This window comes from Apostichopus japonicus, chromosome 9 (genome assembly GCF_037975245.1).
Source record: "Apostichopus japonicus isolate 1M-3 chromosome 9, ASM3797524v1, whole genome shotgun sequence".
NCBI classification, from domain to species: domain Eukaryota; kingdom Metazoa; phylum Echinodermata; class Holothuroidea; order Aspidochirotida; family Stichopodidae; genus Apostichopus; species Apostichopus japonicus.
This window is the reverse complement of record NC_092569.1, coordinates 6,129,076-6,148,255: the sequence shown is the minus strand read 5'-3', so window position 1 is coordinate 6,148,255 and position 19,180 is coordinate 6,129,076. Positions and strand designations below refer to the sequence as shown.

The 19,180-nt window shown below is 35.7% G+C and overlaps 1 protein-coding gene across 4 annotated transcripts in view; it reads right to left on the bottom strand.

The window, feature by feature from the left end:
• LOC139974565 (uncharacterized) overlaps window positions 1-19,180 on the bottom strand; it is a 135,385-nt gene that overhangs the window by 89,905 nt on the left and 26,300 nt on the right. For all 4 annotated transcript variants that reach the window (XM_071981798.1, XM_071981794.1, XM_071981795.1 and 1 more), the window contains exons 2-5: window positions 12,581-13,622; window positions 11,626-11,812; window positions 6,729-6,889; window positions 5,757-5,843 (exon numbers count right to left, since the gene is read on the bottom strand). In XM_071981798.1, the coding sequence (XP_071837899.1) occupies window positions 5,757-5,843; window positions 6,729-6,889; window positions 11,626-11,812; window positions 12,581-13,210 (1,065 nt within the window). In that variant the 5' untranslated portion in view covers window positions 13,211-13,622. The remainder of the gene's footprint in view (window positions 1-5,756; window positions 5,844-6,728; window positions 6,890-11,625; window positions 11,813-12,580; window positions 13,623-19,180) is intronic.

Genomic DNA, 19,180 nt, shown 5'->3' with positions numbered 1-19,180 from the left:
TGCCCATATTATGTTGTGTCGTTTGCCTTAGTGTAGGCATGTATACTCTACACAATTCATGACTGCTGGTTGTATGAGAGGCAACAACAAATCTTCCTGATGACTTCCATGATGCATTTATCGCATATATAGTGTGCCTTTTTAATCATATCGTATTGTATTGTGTTGCATCGCACATAGTGTGAACAGCCCTTTTATATGTGCAGCAATTGGTCTATCAATGTGCCTTATATTTGTGCAGCAATTTGGTCTATTTGCCTTTTCAGTGTGCTTCTATATGCAGTACCACATAAATTATTCACTGGCATGCACGTTCTGGAAAGATGACACAAATTAGTCAATTAAAGATCGGCAAAACCATCCATAAGTTACTAATTTACATGAATATCTATTCATTTGAATGACAGGCCCACAGATCTCCTTGCATGTGATAATGATTAATGATCTATAAAGATGAGGAGTTGATTATTATACTGCACTTCTTATTATTTCAATCACTTATTTTACTGCTGGTGAATAGATGTACTGTATGGTATGTAATGTATGTATTGATAATGATCCTCTGACTTGGTGAGATTAGAGTTACCTATTTAAGACTCGTTTCTGTACTAGTTTATTAATGTTGTTGACATTTTCGTTGTTGTTGTTGTTGTTATTGTTATTAGCATGTTATAGTTTAAATACCAAAGTTATTTGTAAGAACATTCCAAAACTTAATTACCAGGTGTGAATATTTACAAGTGACAAGGTTTTACCTACAAAGTGAGGCGGCTTGTGAGTGCCGTGACAGGCTCAGAATAAGTTGGCTGCGCAGCTAGCCTCTGAAACTGCAAATGTACAGAGACTATATGAAACATTAAGTTTCAAAGTCCAGCCATGTAGGCTTCATTCACTTGGCCAGTAATGCTATAAGTGTAGTGCACAAGTGCACTGCATCAACTAGTTGGATTTACTTGCTACCTCTTTTTTAACTTTGCATATTTAATATATACTATTCTTTTAGATTTACCTTTAGAGCTAAACTTTCTTCTCATGACGAAGTTTACATTTTGAAATTATCTCATTTGTTATTCTTTACCTGATTAAAAACTGACATGACATAAAATTTGGACAGAAAAATTAAAGAAATTTGCATGTAGATTCAAGGTAATCTTTGGATACTATTTACCTTAGCTAACCTATATCATGAGGTGTAAACAAAGTAGATCTATAGATTCCTTAACTAATTGGATCAATATAATTCTGAGTGGTATTCAGTAGATTTGGTTAGACTGCTGACCCAAAGAACAGCTCCTTATATTCAAATCCTTAATTATTAACTAAAATAATTAATTACAGTACAGTACTTGCACTATCATGTTATTTTTGTAGAAGGGGGGGGGGGGGGGGAGAGATGACAACTGGAGGGTTCTGAATATCCTTGTTGAAATTTCAAAACAAACAAAAAGATATAATAATAAGAAAAAAACTACCGGCCAGAAAAGATGGGACACCGCATTTAATATGCAGTATTAGCTCTTATACAGTAGTACTGATGTCCACTGATGCATAGATTCTGTAAATTGCACACCATATCCACTCTCAAACAGCCAATTTATAATTAATAAATTATCATTCTAAGCAAACAGTGATAATAAAGTGACACCTTGGCTAATCATAAAGTCTATTAATACTAGAGAACTGTACAAACAGATGGTAGGAATTACTCACAGGCCATCAACAATAGTTTTGTAAACATACAGCACACAGGATGAGCTGGAAGGCTAGAAGTGACCATAAAGTGTGATAAAGAGTCTTATCTGATATTATCATAGAATAATAATATACAATTTAGGAATGGCTTCCTTTTATTAAAGCAAACTATAGATTCTGAATTTGCTAGATCTCTTCAAACTTGAAAAAAAACTCTGAATCAAAGCACTAGAAATTAAGATGCATGTATGAATTCAGTGGAGAGAGTAAACAACGTTACACAATGGTTTTGATATGTATCTTCTTTACAAGTTTATCATTTTCAAATGTTACACAACAGTGGAAAAAATATATATGTACAAAAATGAGCATGTACAGTACATAAATGCCTTTCTCCACAGCTAATACCGAACACCTTTCAATCCCCCATATCATAACAACTGTGCCAATTAAATATGTTAAATTTGTGGTATTGGTATCAACAACTGAAAGCAGAGGAGCCCTACAGTAAAAGTGAATTTCAAGATCACCCTCTATTCACCTCAAATATCCTTCCAAATATTAATGAATTCACTCAGCTCATGTCACAAAAATCAGTAAAAACCAGTACACTTTCATCAAATTTTGATTACATCAGACTGAAGATGAATAACAAATGAAAGCATGTTATTAACACCGTTGTTGACAAACAAGCCTATAAATCACAGTTACTTATCACACTAAATTATGCTGGTATGTGAATTATTGAAAGTATGGAGAGACCTACAAAGGTTAAGCTATGTCGGTATCACCAATGTTAAGCCACACTACCATAGAACTGTAGATTACATTCAATTAATACCAAAAATTTGATTGATTGATCCTCACAAAAAATGCTCTTTTTTTAGCTCCTCACGAGTGTAAAGCAAGAAACATTTAGTAATTAGAGATGTCTCTGCGGCTAAACCTGGCAGCGTTTCACAGGTGAACTTGAAAGAACTGATCAGAATCTACTTAAGTGTGGGAAACTAATATATTAATGATGAGATGAAAATAATATTTGCACACTAACGTCATCTTTGAGACTTTACTTTAATAACATATAAGTACGTACAGTACACTGCAGATAAGAATCGCCAGAGAATCGTCACTAGATCCAAAATTTGCAAACTTTATGAAAATATCGCTCTGTTTGCCTTCTAATATTTGTTTCTCCCCCTAGCTATGAATATAAGCTTAAAATTATGTAAATAATGATGTATATTCTGATGTAAGTACATGTAATACTCTTTGCAGTGTAACTGAACTCCTAGAAAAGTTCACTACTCTTCCTGCTGTGCCTTGGCTCTAGACAATTTATATGCAGGCCTCTTGCTTTTAGCTATCAGAATGCAATGACCTCTTTCACACCTTTGGGAATTCTCACTTAACACTTCTACAAAACATTATGAATATATTTCATATTTGATATTTTAATTTATGGTAAAACTAACCCCGTCAAATGTATCAAGCACCTCTCTACCCAAAAGGTGCTTATAGTGTACACTGAAAGGTGTCACAAAAACAAACACTAAATCTGAAGGCAATATAGTCGTATGACACGATGTAAAAGGAGATACATAGTTTTACCTTGTTAATCATACTATATAAATAAATCAGCTTTCTCCAGATCAAACAAAACTGATGTATTAAAGCTGCTGACTGTGGGTGTTAATTTAATCACTAGATCACAGGGTCAAAAAGGTGAAGTTCAATCCAACATAACTGCCACTAAACAAATTTTGTCTACAAAAAGCACTCAAAGACATGTATGGCCTACATTTTTGTGACAGAATTGTAAAATAAAGAGAGAAAAAAGGAATTCCAAAACCCAAATCTGAAGCATCTCTTTGAGTTTGTTAAACCATTTATGGCAATATTTAAACTAAGTCTATGAACAAGTCAATTTTTTTCTTCACACAAGCCACATATTCTTATATGGGTAGCATAACTTAGAAACCAAAGTAAATCAAACGTATTCAAAACAGATTCATTTTTTATTAAGTTTCAGCTATAAACATTACAGGGAATACCTTAGCATTCAAATTTTTTTTTACAAAAGAATGTCAGAGGAACAAAGCATAAATAACTGTAACAGTTTCAAATCCACACAGCACTATCGTCAGTTTAAGGGAGCTGCTGAAGTGCTACCAATTAGTTTATGAATATTAAATACAACCTGTATGAGAGGTATGAACTAAATACCTATTTCTCAAAAGACCTCTCTTTAACACTTTCAAGACCCCCCATTCCCACCACATCTTACTCTCCAATTCACCTAAACCCTTTACACTCCTCCCCTCCCATCAACCCCCCCCATCTACCCCTGTCTGACTCTACAGAAGCTATGAAAAAAAATCTAAATACTTCATTGTCCAGAAAAACATGTATAAATTGAAGATCCACAAAATGTAGATTTTTACTAGCACTATGCACACATGTCAGCTACCCTTGTTTACATTGTAGCTTTCTGTTTTCAAGACCTGTAATATCTGTAGAACAAAACAAAGTACCCCAACACAAGACTCACTGTACTACTGCTCACGAAATTAGAAATATAAAAACCTTGGAGGAATAAACCATAATGCCACGTTTTGATAGCTTGCTCTCTGACTGACCAGCATCAAAGGTCAGGGCTACGGAATCCATATAACTCACTCTCTAAACTCACAAACACGCTCATAGCACACTTTCAATAAAATTTAAAAAAAAACAGAATCTTGAGCACTCTCAAATGTCATAGAGGCTATCTTCCAAATGAAATTTCCTAACACAGCTTTTTCTTCACAAATTCAATATTTTTCACATTCTCAGCTCTGCCCAAACGACAGCGACCTAGAATAATTCAATTTTACTCCCTGAAACAAAACAGATACCAAAATAAACAAAAGGGAAAAAATTGCATTTGAATAATATGGTAAATGCACGAAAATTCCCCAGCAGTGGAAGCAAGGCAGAATAATTGACCAGGAAAAACACAAGTTTGTCATCTTGTTCAGTGTACATTTTGGTATCAAATGAATGTGGAGTTTCCTTGAGTGGCTACATTGGTAGCTTCATTAGCTGTCAAAAATTCTGTGAAAGCAAGCTAATAAGGCTAGAGGGGAAAACCTTTTAAATCTAACGTTATATTGAAGATCTTATCAAGTGTTTTACATTTGATATTGCTATATAAAATTCTCTGTTTGCAAGTGTGTGCTAATCACGGCTCTATTGAATAATTAGGGTTTTCATGTATCATACTGTGATGTAGTAGACAGGAAAATGAAAACCAAGTATGGCTGAATCTCGATAATAAAATAATATATATGTAAATCCAGTCATTAAAATGGAAGCTGCAGGACAATTAGCTTCAATAAAGAGAAAGAGATTAAGTATATAAGGTTAAAGTAAAAAGTATGACACTCAGTCGAGTAATGCATGCTTTTTCATTTCACTGCTATTTAGCCTTTTCATTATTGAACACAACTGAGTTTCCCTTTAAAGTAATCCATGGAAGTTTACCTCCAAAACCCCAACAGCTACAAAGAAATCTTATTACAAAGAACTTCATTAACTTGCATGGTTAAGATTTTTATTCCAAATTAACATAAAACTTAAAATAAGTTGAAATGTCTGATAATTAAGTCAAAATCAGAGGCGGAGCTTCCATACAGTCAGGGGGGGCGGATGCCCCCACCCCTGACGGACTCAAATGGACTGCTGGCGCCCTTTTCAGCTTTTTACCACTTTTACTTATTCGCGATTACAGTATGGACTTTTTTATTGCGCTCTCCATCTACCTTTTGACATTTGTCACATTTTCTTGGTGTAATTTTCTGACAAAATGATGACACCTATTTATTCTTTGTTTATCTGCAAATTAGCAAGGCCTGGAAAGGGTCATTTCCAGCGATCTAGGGAGTATCTTTACTCAAAAAATTCTGTACACTCCGCGCCAACCTGTGGTGGCGCTCCGCTTAGATAGTGCCAAAACAGACCATTCTCGCCCCCCTGACCAATACCCCTAGCTCCACCACTAGTCAAAATGCAATCAATCCACCTACCTCATCACATTTCCAGCCAGCAAACTCTGTGCCATCGTCATGACCGATCCTAATCTTGTAAATCTCTCCGACATCTCCGATCTGAATCTGCGATTTTAAGACCAAAGTTATTTGTTGAATAATGATAGCGAGGTTGACAGAGAAAATTAGAGTTCTCAAAACATAAATTGTGGTGCTGGTGTTGGAGTCTAGATATAAAAAAGATCAAATTTCACCCTCTTAAACTTATTACAAACTGCAAATTCGTCAAAAGAGAACACTTAACATTTATTACACTTATCATTGTCTTTAATTGTTATGCAATAAGAAAAAAAATACAAGAGAAAGAGAGCATATGTGTGCTACAGGTTACAAGTTCATTCTCGGCTTCTTGACTTGAATACATGTCAATGCAGAGAAGTAACATATTAACTTGACATTGAGCTTGGTTTGTAACTTTAGATAGATTTTCCTCTCTACAAACTATGTAAGGCTGCTGGCAAATATATAGAAACTATAGTTTATGATGGTCAAAGCTTTCAAATGTTACAAGAAATGGTGAAACTGCTCTCATCAAACTGGACACAACAAGAACACTGTTTGCACATTATCCTTTGTGCCACCACCAAACATCATGTTTTGCAGTGTCATGTATCACCAACTATAGAAATACCCTCCCCCCAACCTCCCCCACCCTCCCTCACCCTCTCCCATCCTCCCTCACCCTCTCCCACCCTCCCCCACCCTCTCCCACCCTCCCCAACCATTTTTTTAGGGAATTAGAAACTTTGCAGCCTTAACATTGTTTCCTTTCCTGTATATTGAACAGCTCAGTGATCTACCATGCAGCCTCTCAATGGATGTCAAAGTATGTTTAAAAAGGTACTGTAGACAAAAATCGCAAAAGTACCAGACATAAATCAATGTAAAAGAGATGTACATCTAATAAATCTGCAAATGGGTCAATATTTCCACCACAAATTTGCCACTCACAGTAAATTCATCTTCATTTCCTGCCTCGAAGTAGCCATCCCCAGCCCCTAGTATGATGTCATCTGTTTTTCCTTTATCACCGTACACTACCATGTACACAGTCGCATCGGTTCCTGCAGCTGGATTTTCATTTGTAGCGATCCAGACACGCCATTTGCCCTCTGGCGACAAGAAGAGAAGAAGACAAGAATTGAAAATTTTAGCATGCTATTATATTCTCTTGACATTCCCACATTACCAAAGTGCCCAGTTACCAGGAAATTTGTTTGTTGTGGGGATCAAAACAGACCTGGGCATCCTGTTTTCAACCCCTTTCCCCACCAACCCCACCCCCTCCCCCACTCAGCAATGCCACTAGAAAACAAAACTGTGGACATGCAGTTAATATACATACTACGTACCCACAACTTAATGGTGCAGTGTTAGAATGAGGGAAGAACTACTGTTATTAACTTTGTTACCAAAGAAGTTGACATTGACAAGACTTCCGAGAAGGATTGATCCAATTAGTGTGTAGTAGGTCAATGGGGGCCCTTTACAAAACATTTCTGTGGATAAATGGTAATATTACTTTATATGGATACATGGAGGGCCACTGTTGGTAAGTTGATATATTGAAAAAGGTAATCTTGGTTATAGGATTGTGTCCCACAACAATAATAAGATCTGGCACGTATTTCTCATTTTTACCAATTTGAAGAGAACAACATCGTTCATGTACAATGCATGTCTATACCAATGCATACACACATTACAGTACTGTACAGCATGCATTTTATTTACTTACTGTACTTCAAAATTCAACATACAGTACATTATGATTTTATTATTATTATTATTATCGTTTTTGTACGCTGTCCACATAATCAGTTTGTCCACAAAAATATATATAATTAGCGTCAAGATGTTTAAGACACACCTTACAGAAAATAGAATGCAAGTTTAAGCCCAGTTGTGATGCAATTTCTAATGCATTAGAATTTTTAATGATAGAACTGAAAGCTGTAATTATAAAAAATAAAAAAAACCTTGATGCGACCTTCATTAGTAGTCTTAATGAGCAACCTCTTAACTTCAGCAGATGTTCTACAAATTGGATGGTTGTATCGGTGTCCGTCTACAAAATCATTGAAATTTTACACATAGGATTTCCATACATACATTGTAAAATGTGTAATTATATAAACTGAACGAAGCTGACAGAGCTGATGAACAGAGCCTGGACTTACTGCAGCCGAGATGAAGATAACATTTCCTTGCCATTTCTATCAGGTACCCTACAGTAATCATGACACTCCTCATGACAGTATGATGGATAGAATACTGTAGCTGGCAAACGATATATACATGTTTGAACTGACTTTACTATAAAAATTAATGTTAATGGTTGTAAATCTGTAAAAGATGATATTATCAGTCAGCCACTCAAAAACTAACTAGGTGCATTGAGTGCAGCATTCTTTACTTTTAATAACAAGGTCACATACTTTATACTGTAAACACACACAAACATACCAAAATAGGATCAAAGAAACCACATGTAATTATATGTACCACTGAAGGGCATAGGGGTACTTACAAGGAGTATATCTATGGATTACATTAATCTGACTTTCATTGCATGATCTGACTCCCAAGCCAAAGAAAATATTCCATTAGCAGAATATTACAACAATTTTAAATTGAAGCAAAAAAGTGTGCAGTGTGTATACAGTTGGTGTCAAAGAGCCTATGTATGCTTCTAACACCAGTTCAAATGCACAAGATATGAATTTAGCAACTATAAAGAGATCTGTATTTATTTTACTGACAGTTGAAGAATTCAACAAATGTCTATGAAATAAAAAGAACTATGAAGGAATAAACAAGGATTCCTGGATTGGTTTGTCAGACTTTTGCCTGATGGATATCTTTTATGTCCTTAGGTTTAAAATTCCTACAATAAGTACTTTCATAGTAACGATACACACTTTATGTTGCATCTTACTGACATACTTCAAGTACCCTCAGAAGTGGGCAATTATAAGTAACCTATCACATTGTCATGTGTCACTTGTCTGTCATTGACAGTACTTATTTTAAGAACACGGGTACAGTACCTGACCGACTTTTATTGAATTTCGCGAAAAAATTTTCAACTCCGAAAAACACAGTGAAACACTTTGTGGGTAGAAAAATGAAGGAGGTCACTAGGGTCAGTGAGGGTGTACAGTGTAAAAAGATTACCAGGGCATTCTAGACACGGTAGAATGTGGTGCATAGGTTGTGGGGAGACAGGTAAGTGGGGAACGAAGTAAATTTCAAGTACCCTCAGAAGTGGGCAATTATAAGTAACCTATCACATTGTCATGTGTCACTTGTCTGTCATTGACAGTACTTATTATAAGAACACGGGTACAGTACCTGACCGACTTTTATTGTCATAGTGGAGGAAGTCAGGATATGCTACCCAGAAGGAGCAAACACTATTGAAATCCCAAATAGGACTTGAACCTGAAATAGGAGCCACTAAAATATTCCACGGCAAACAGTAACTTGCCTTCTAAACCCAAACCAAAGTGGTTTATATATGAAACATCAGCTTCACTAAAGTTTTTGAAAACAATGAAAACTGTTTACAAGGGTGATTTGATGGGTCTTGTTCTAACATTCTCAGCAGTACTCAGGAGGAGGTGGGAGGATTTGTTTAATAGTGAATTTAATACTTATCGTATACACTCAAACAGTATAATATGGAAGAATTTCTATGGCTTGACTGTGGTATGTTTTCAAAGAGTAGAACTTTTTAAAATCAAATTAAAGTACATTACCATTAAAGTTTTAATGAGAAATTAATTTTAAAAATCTGACTGTGGGTGTACAGTAAACATGCAGCCAATTTCAATTCACTATGGTCACAACTTAATAAGTATATGATTAAGTACTCCATAAAGCCTACAATAATTTTGAAATTACTTTCCATTGTACACTGTTATCTTAAGATCTAGTTAATGTGTAACTTATACTGTTATTAAATTCACAAACTTCACCTGACCAAATGGTGGAGATACAGTATAGGCTGGTTAGTTATGTAATTTATATGAGGAACTATCAACTCCTCAAGTGCACCTGCCAACATACCAATAGAATATCTTCACTATAGAGTTGCCTGGCACTCCACAATCTGAGAAAGATTTAGTAACCTTAAAAAGCTAATCTGGAAATTTATGCAATAACCATGTATTAATCATAAAAGTAATCATACAGAAAGTAAATATTATGAGAATGCTATACAGTAGTAATCATCTCATTGTCAAATTTATGCTTTGCTTGTCGAATTTAGTCTGTTTTGTGTCAACATGTGTTTACTGCCATTCTTTTTAGGGGGTAGGGGGTGGGGAGAGGCAGGAAATGATGAGGATACGTTTTACTTCTTTTATTATTTTTTTCCCCCTCATGTTTAAGGAATCATGAAAGTTGTGATAATTGTAGTCAATGAATCATTGACCATGCTTTCCAAACTTACTACATTTTCAGCCAGTGAGAAAATATATTTCAAAATTTGTTAAGTTCTTGTTATTTATGGACTTTCTTTAGGGTTTTCCTATTGTTTGGCTCTTATTATCTATAGAGAGTTTAATTTATCTTCTGGTACATGTTCAATTCTTGTGTGGCCCTTTCCTAAGCACAGAAGATTTTGCATACTGTATAAATGACGTATTTGATGAGCCTTCATTCATAATATCTTCATACACCATGTTTTTCCCTTCTTCCTCTTTTTGGTTTATAGAGATAGAGATCACAACACACAGTCTATATGGGCACTGCATGATCTAGAGCCTCAGAATAGCTCTTGTGCTTTAAAAACAATAACTGCATAAAGCTACTTTCAAAATTACCCAGGAAATGGCAACAGCCAAAAAACTAGTTTTCATACAAAAGAAGAAAGCTAAAAGTCTTTAATTGTACTGCAGTCTGTAACCACAAGTATGCTTCAGTAGTTAGGAATGGAACTACCAATTCAAATTAAATGGCTGAAAAAAAATACAAAATAATGTTTTTAAAGTATTGCAATCCTTGACATTACTACCAGCTTATTCTACCAATCAATTAATCTATACATTGATTTTTCAGACAAAAGATAAATCCACTCTGTGATGCCAACAATTCATTCACTCACTGTCCCTAGAGATTGAACAAATATTGATATTAAACAAGGCTCTTAAGCATATCAATGAATTTCACAAGTTTAAAGAAACAGTGCTCATCTCCCAGTTCATGGTTCTTGGGAATAAATTGGGTCTAAAATTTGGTCTCCAGTTCCTGCACTTGAACAAACATTGCACTGAACCATATTTCAGACTCGTAAGAGAGAAACGATATTTCCAGAGAACAATAAAGCTGTCCAGTAAGATGTTTATAAGCTGCATAGATTTGCTTCAGATTATAAAGCAATGAGAGCATATATCTTCGGTAGGATGTTAGATACTGTACGGTAGAACGAGAGTGCTATGATTGTGGGGAGACAGGTAAGCAAGGAACAAATTAAATCTTGCATTTGAAAGATGCAATATACTTAGTAAACTTGTAAATAGTATCCTAGAAGGGAAACAGAAGGGAAAGCACTGAAAGTTTTAACAGTGGGCAGTGCAACATTTTAATTCCTTTTATATTAACTTTGTTTTTTAATACCTTTTTAAAAAGGAATTATTTCAATTTTCTGCATCACTGAGGTTTATTCTGATTAACTAGCAGATCTATTTTAGCAACAAGGGGATGGGAATATTTTAAAATGTTCCAAAAGCACAAACGTATGTATCGCTAAACACGATGTACTGTAGTTACAATATCCTCGAGGGAATAGACTAATATGGCAAAGAAAACATACATTAATGTGCAATAAACAAAAGTAACTTACTGGACTTCTTAGTGATTTTTGCCGGAGGCTGGTCGCCACTGTCTTCTGACTTTCTTCGTAATCTCTCTCTTGATCGAACTGCTTTGAAGGGAGAGTTCTCCAGGTAGTTCAGAGGCCTAAAACGTTCTGTGCCCGATAGTGCCACGAACAACTCTGGACCATTGAATACTGCTTGAAGACTCTCAACCTGAATTAAAAGAAGAAGAATGTTGACCAGCTACATTACTAAGTTAATTGAACTTGTAAGGAAAAAGCAACAGTAGAGCCTCTTGTTTGTTCAATCTTAGGAGTGGACTAACCTTTGACCCCTTCCTTGCTGACCTAATGCTAGTCTTTCTTACGTTTTATTTTGAGCACTTGGTCTCTTTTTAGTCAAGGTTAGACAATCAGACATACACACCACAGTATCAAGATCATTATATATGTCTCAGCATCATCTATTTTCTGTATGCCACATGTATACTAAGTGGTTGCATGTCACTACTTTATCATGATGATTGTCAATTTGAAGTTGAGAGTGCACATGAATATGACACTTATATGTTTAGCTTGAACTGATCCTACTTGTTTGTGTCAATCTAAGCTAAGAGTAGTAGCGTTCACTGTTTAATGTCCTGCAGTTCGCTGTAAAATATCTCAAAGACAGATCGACAAAGCACTTAATGTACGACACGAGAGCACAAGTTAGCTGGTAATAAAATAGCTGATGAAAAATGCCAAATTCATGACCAACGATAACACAATAGCCCCAACATAAGACACAATTCTGATGTGTCCCGTACACTACACAGAGTGCATATATATGAAAGTGTTTTAGGCTTAGGCTAAATCTTAGCATTTTTATGAAAAAGTAACAGTACTACTGTTCTTTGTAGTTCTGTTATGAAGGTAATTTTGTGATCAAAGTGAAATGTAATAAAAAATTAATTTGGATTATATTTAAAGTGTACTCTACCTTTGTCCCATCTGATGTGCATAATTTCTTGACTGGCAACTTAAAAATCTCACTTATATCTTGCAACACATCCTCAAAGTTTTGAGCTGTTCGACGGTTGAGGAGCATCATGTGTTTCGTCTGCAGATCACCATTCTTCATGATCATGATTTTCTTTGGTGTCGGTGGTAGCTTGGTCGACCTAGCGTCTCTTGATGGTGGCGTCCTCTCCTTTGGAGACGTTTTTGCTTTGACGGGTTTCTTCTGACCATTTGGTACCTTTTTCGACGCTGTTCCATTCGGCAAAGTTTTCTTGGCTGGTATCCATACCCGTTGTTTCTGAATCTCATCCAGGTTAAGAGGTTTCAGTTTTCTGGACGATGTAACGACGTAAGATTTTCCGTCTTCCAGGGCCTCGACACTCGTCACGGAATGGATACCGCCAGGGGTGTGAACCCTTCTGGCTCCCTGGGGTAAGGCAACTTTTTTAGTGAGCTCATCCAACAGTGTCTCAAAACTCCTGTAGTTACGCTGAGTGATGGCCATCCTAAGTCCGGCAAAGTTAACATCCCCACTCTTATAAAAAGTGACTGTTTTTGCTTTCGAGTTTCTCCCATTTCTATTGTTCTCTCCCACAGGTTGGGAACTCATGATGATGCTGTCTTTGTCTTCCAACTCAATGAATCATTTGTTAAGTTGTTCTTCGATGAGTTGTACACGCACAGACAGACTAAATCAGACTAAATACTGCGACCAGATCCTGGAATCAAATGCTCTCGGCTGATTCAACTAAAATGGAGACGGTTGCTATAAATAGTTCTTTTAGTGTCTATTTGATAATGCACGCTTCCATATCAACGAGATATGTTTTCCACTGCAACCAATGATAACACATTGCTCTCATAATCTCTAACTATTCTGTATCCTCCTCTTGCTCTTTCTTCCCAGACATCAGAGGTGAATATTGTATTTGAAGACACAAATTTACAAAGTCATCCATCTACCTGTTGCTTTCAATCGATGACATGCGACCTCCATTTGAATGACCTATTAATTGCAAACACTGCAAAGGAGAAAATAAAACAGAGAACATTAATATAGAGCTTAAAGTCAAGAATTCATGCACGTAAATTATTCATGGAAAACTAGTAGCCAATATAAGTCCAAAAACACCAGCAGTCTTTCACTCATATACACATTGTTTGTCAGGAGAACTTGATTACAATTTTTTCTGTTCATTTCTTATTTTAGAGTTCAGTTAGTACAAAAATACCTAGGGCAATAAGATCCTTTATTGGGCAGCAAAGTAGAATGCAAAGGCAATAAGACATTCTTCTACTGGGGACTGACAAAAATCAGAATATGATTGTAACACAAAGTAGAATACAAAGGCAATAAGACCCTCTAATGGGGGCTGTAACATATCAAAACATATTAGACCCTCTAATGGGGGCTGTAAATCCCAACATGATTGTAACACAAAGTAGAATACAAAGGCAATTAGACCCTCTAATGGGGGCTGTAACACATCAAAACATATTAGACCCTCTAATGGGGGCTGTAAATCCCAACATGATTGGAACACAAAGTAGAATACAAAGGCAATTAGACCCTCTAATGGGGGCTGTAACACATCAAAACATATTAGACCCTCTAATGGGGGCTGTAACACATCAAAACATATTAGACCCTCTAATGGGGGCTGTAACACATCAAAACATATTAGACCCTCTAATGGGGGCTGTAAATCCCAACGTGATTGGAGCACAAAGTAGAATACAAAGGCAATAAGACCCTCTAAATAAGGCTGCAAAAACTCAGAAAATAATTGGAATACAAAGAAGAATACAAAAATATGTCTACTGCATACTGTAGATGGAGTGACTGTATCAAATATTAATCAGATATTAATTACAGCATATATTGTTTCCATTATACAGAATTACAGTAGTTTACAGACCATGTGAACTTTAATGAAGTGCCAACATTTAAAATGCATCAGTATTTCACAACCTTGTGTGTTTATAAAGTATGTATTCATATGAATCACCATTAATAAAGGGATGCTATGTAGAGGGGGGAGGGGTGGTGGGGGACAGACTCGCAGATTTTGTAACTGCTTTTCTGCAGGATTTGATAGCATTATAACTGAATGATATCACTATCACACACACACTGTAGTATGTTACAGGAAGCTCTGGATACTTTGTGTAATTGTTGGGAGCAGTTATGGAAATGAGGAGAGAAGTAAACTGGAGGACACTGAATGAGTAGTTAAAAATTTTGTCAATGCACAGTAGGATGTTAGTTTAGTTGTGGTATTACTCATGATAGTTCTATCTTCTGTATGGTAATGTGACAGCTTGCAATTCCACTCAACATAAATATTTCTAAGCTGGCAGGTTTACTATGAGTATTTCTCAATGTCTTCAGCGAAACGACATGGCTTTGTTGTTCCATTTATCATGGCTATTGAAAATCAATATATACTGTACAGTGTACTGATGTACAGCAAAATGTGAAAAGGTTTTATATGTCATTGCTTTCTTTTTCTTTTTAAATGCTACGATGCACAGCAAATTACATGTTACATGATTTCAACTGACATTCCTATCATTATTCCATTAATGAGGTCACTCCTCAATGAACTTATATCGATAAGACCTATTTTCCACTTAAACATTACTCAAAGAAACACACACTTCATTTCTACGACATTTTGTAATCACTTTTCTTTTCAGTTTGCCAAGAATTTGTATCTTTTTACAAATGTTGAGCTATTTCGTCTCCTTTACAATGCATTCCTCTTCACTATTTTTTTTACAAATTCACAATTATGCACTGAAATATGAAAAAACAAGGTGATTAAGGATATAGCACTTACATTTAACGAGCTGATTTATAGCATTCCATCGAATCCTGACACAACATATCAGAAAAATATTATTAGAGCACTTCCAGTGTTAAGTGTTTGTTATCCAATATTCCAATAAGAAACCAAACACATCAACGACACCACATATGCACTTTGTCGAGTACTTGACTGAATACATGGATTGTAAATGAACACCGAGCTATTTACTCTCCTGGATCCATTGCCAACGATGGCATGCAAAGTAATGATGAGAGAGAGACTGCAGTAATCCCAAATATCAAAGCAGGCTTTTGGATGAGTTGTTGGTTGCCATGGCAGCCATACTTAATCAAATGAATGGACCAATATGCAATCAGATATTAGCAACACACCTTTTCTTTTTCTTTCTTTTTCAAGCAGTTGACATGAAACTTACGTTTGATTAAAACTTAACAATTTTTTATCAGTATCTAAGAGTTTACATGAGCTGTACACGTAAACTGACCATGAAACGTCACCGTAAAAAAAAAATTTAAAAAGGGAGAGAAAGAAGGGGTGGGAAAATGATAAAAAGAAAAGGATACTATGGAGTGATTTATAAATCTGAATACAGATATGTAACTGTTGACTTAATAGATATATCAAGATGCAGTTTCAGATGCAGATAGTGCACAAACTTAAATTATGTAGTATACAGTATATTGACTGGAATCGTGTGAACTTATTAAAGCCACCAGCATATATGGTTGTACAGTATATCACATGTATGTCACTTTAAGAAAGCTTTTTCAGATCATTTTGGTGAGAATTTATCTTTCTTTCTTAAAACTTAAAACCTTGACCCGGCCACTGATACTTTTTTAGTTGTTGTATTGATTATAATATATAATTGCTCTGTTCATAAATAAATAATTCACACTGAAAAGAAAATCTTAACATTACAAAATTATTGCTCTGCTGGCTTTATAGCTTGATTATGCTTTCAGGTTTTCAATTCAAGTTAATATTTACATACTGCAGATGGTCTAATTATCTAACAAAACATTGTACTTGGAGAGAACACATCAGGGAATGAAATTTGACCAAAACAATCAAGACGATCAAAAAGCAAACTTGAATTTTCCCCCTCCCCCTCCTCCCCCCCCCATGTATTGTTGATATCAAATCAAAAGAAATGAGCAAGAAGAAACTGCATGTGATTCAATTTTCCACATTTCATGGCCCAGAAAGCTTTTTCATGTTAGTATCAATCTTGTGTCAAAACAATTTCAAAATGAAAAAAATTTCAAGGTTAACTTGATAAGTTGAGGCCAGTGTCAATAAGATGTCAAAAATTGTATATGTAACTTCATTGATGAGGACGGGATCCCCCCCCCCCCAAGCTTACTGGTTTGGATATCTAGCAACGACAATACTTACCTGTCTCCTTAACATATGCACACCAATCTGTCCTAGCCTATTAACTGGTTACATTCTTGCACTGCGCCCCCCCCCCCAATGACACTAACGGAAAATTACATGAAGGAAGGAGGGTGACCTTAGACGGGGGCATTGTGAGCAGTGAGGCCGCTGAATGGTCGATTCCGAAGGTGGAGGGTGACCAGGGTTGGAAATTTGCGAAAAAGTCTGGTAAGCAATTTGGGCCAAAGTGCTTACCACTGTGTACCAGTTTTCCAGTTTTAGTAAGCTTGACCAAAGTTTCTGCTGAAATTCACGATTGTTGGAAAACATTGTTGGATACTGTCCATGTACAGTAGAATGGTGTCACATGAAGAAACACAAAGAAGTAAAGAGTCAAGTTTCTCTCATCTTTCTATTGAACTGCAGATCTTTAATAACAGTTAGCATACAACAAAAGTATTAAGGTTAGGTTGTGGTTGCTGAACAACTGAACAACATTCAATGTACTTAAAACTTAACTGTGATTGTGAAATTTGAAACGTTTGGCCTAACGTTAGTACTGCTTGGCACAACACTAGGCCTAGCTTCCTCGAGTGCCGTAGTATTATGTTACTGTTATGTAGGCTAGCCTGTACAAAGATTTTGCCATTTCTGAAAACAACAAGCTATTAGAGAATGATCACATTTCTTTTCAGTACTTTGCGCGTAAATCGAAGGTTCGACGAGAGTGGTTAGGCTTAGTTATGTACTACAACAGGCCTGAAGTACATTTTCCATGGAACATGTATACCAACAAAGCAACGCGTTGATCTGAAATCACCATGCTTGCAGACCATATAAATACAAATTACTAAAGCTACTGCATTATAAAGGTTTGACGTAACACAAAATTACACTTATCAAACACCAGTATGGATATTTTTTGCTAAAGAGTTGATGTGATTGATTTGGAATGGTGTACTTGAATGGAAGAACATGCTTTCTCTAATTTTGTAGTTCATTGGTAGTTTTCAGTTGATGCACGTTACACTGTCAAATATCGTGGTACAGACGGGCGAACTAATATGTCTGTTGATTCTAATAGATTTTGGTACGCAATTTGTAGTACAAAGAAAAATCATGGAATTGAATTTGGTACGCTGTGATTTACATTTAGTATGCTGGCGTACCATCGTACCGCAAATTTCTAACCCGCGGGTAACCTTAGATGGGGTCATTGGGGGCGCAGTGAGGCTGTTGAATGGTAGATTTGGAAGAAAGAGGGTGACCTTAGACATACTACTGTACTAAAGCATTTGTTGCTTGAATAAATCTGATGGCCAGTGAAGTCTAGTTTTCTACAGTGAGTTATACTTCCACTGAAATGTATGCTGTTTTCTACACAATTTAGATTACTGTTTTCACGCAGTCTTAATCTTGTATTCTATACAGAATCCCATAGCAGACCTACTTTAATATCACACACTGGGATAAGTTACCAGAGACGTTCCAGAAATATATTTCAATCAAATCCATTCTTATGGAAATGTTCTTAGACGTTTTAAGTGTTGTATTAGATACAAGACCATTACAAATCAAACCATTATAAATGTAAATACATCTGTCCAAAAAATCAATGAACAAATATGTAATCTGTCTACAAAGATTCTTTCAAGCACTGAACTTTATTCTGGATCCATTTGCTCTCACGGAGAAGTATGTCACAAATGATGTCATGGTTGCCATGGTAACTAAACAACAAGCTGTGGTTTCTTTTTGTGAAGCTGCTAGCAGACGGCTTCCATGGAAATTGTAATTAGTATCAAACTTTATTTGGCAACAAAACGTAATCAGCTAACCTTATGCGTGACAAAGTTTTGTAACAAATACTTTGAACGCAAGCATGTTAATGCTTCATTCTAGTTTCTGTCACTTTAATGGCAAAGGAGATGACCGTCACAGTTATCTTACTTAAGATGATGAAGAAGACTTAAAATAAGTTTGATGGTTTCCTACTTATTCTTTTTAGAACTGGACAGTTTAAATTTAACTTGGTTGCTGTAAGCAGTAAATACCACCTGTAAATCAATGGTTTCCAACAACATCACTATACTGTGGACTACTTTCATATTGCTAAATATACTAACCTACTACGCATGCTGTGGAATTTTATATTGACTTTTTTTCATTTCTGCATTCTGTTTCTGGGTTAGGGAGCCTGGAGAAGTGTTGAGATTTTTAGTTTACGTAGGACGAGGATAAAAAAAAAAAACAGTACAATTTTGATGGAAAAACATACAATGAAGGAAAAAATTACAAAGATGATAGAAAAACAGACAATGATGGAAAACCACACAATAATGATGGAAAAAGATACACATTGATGA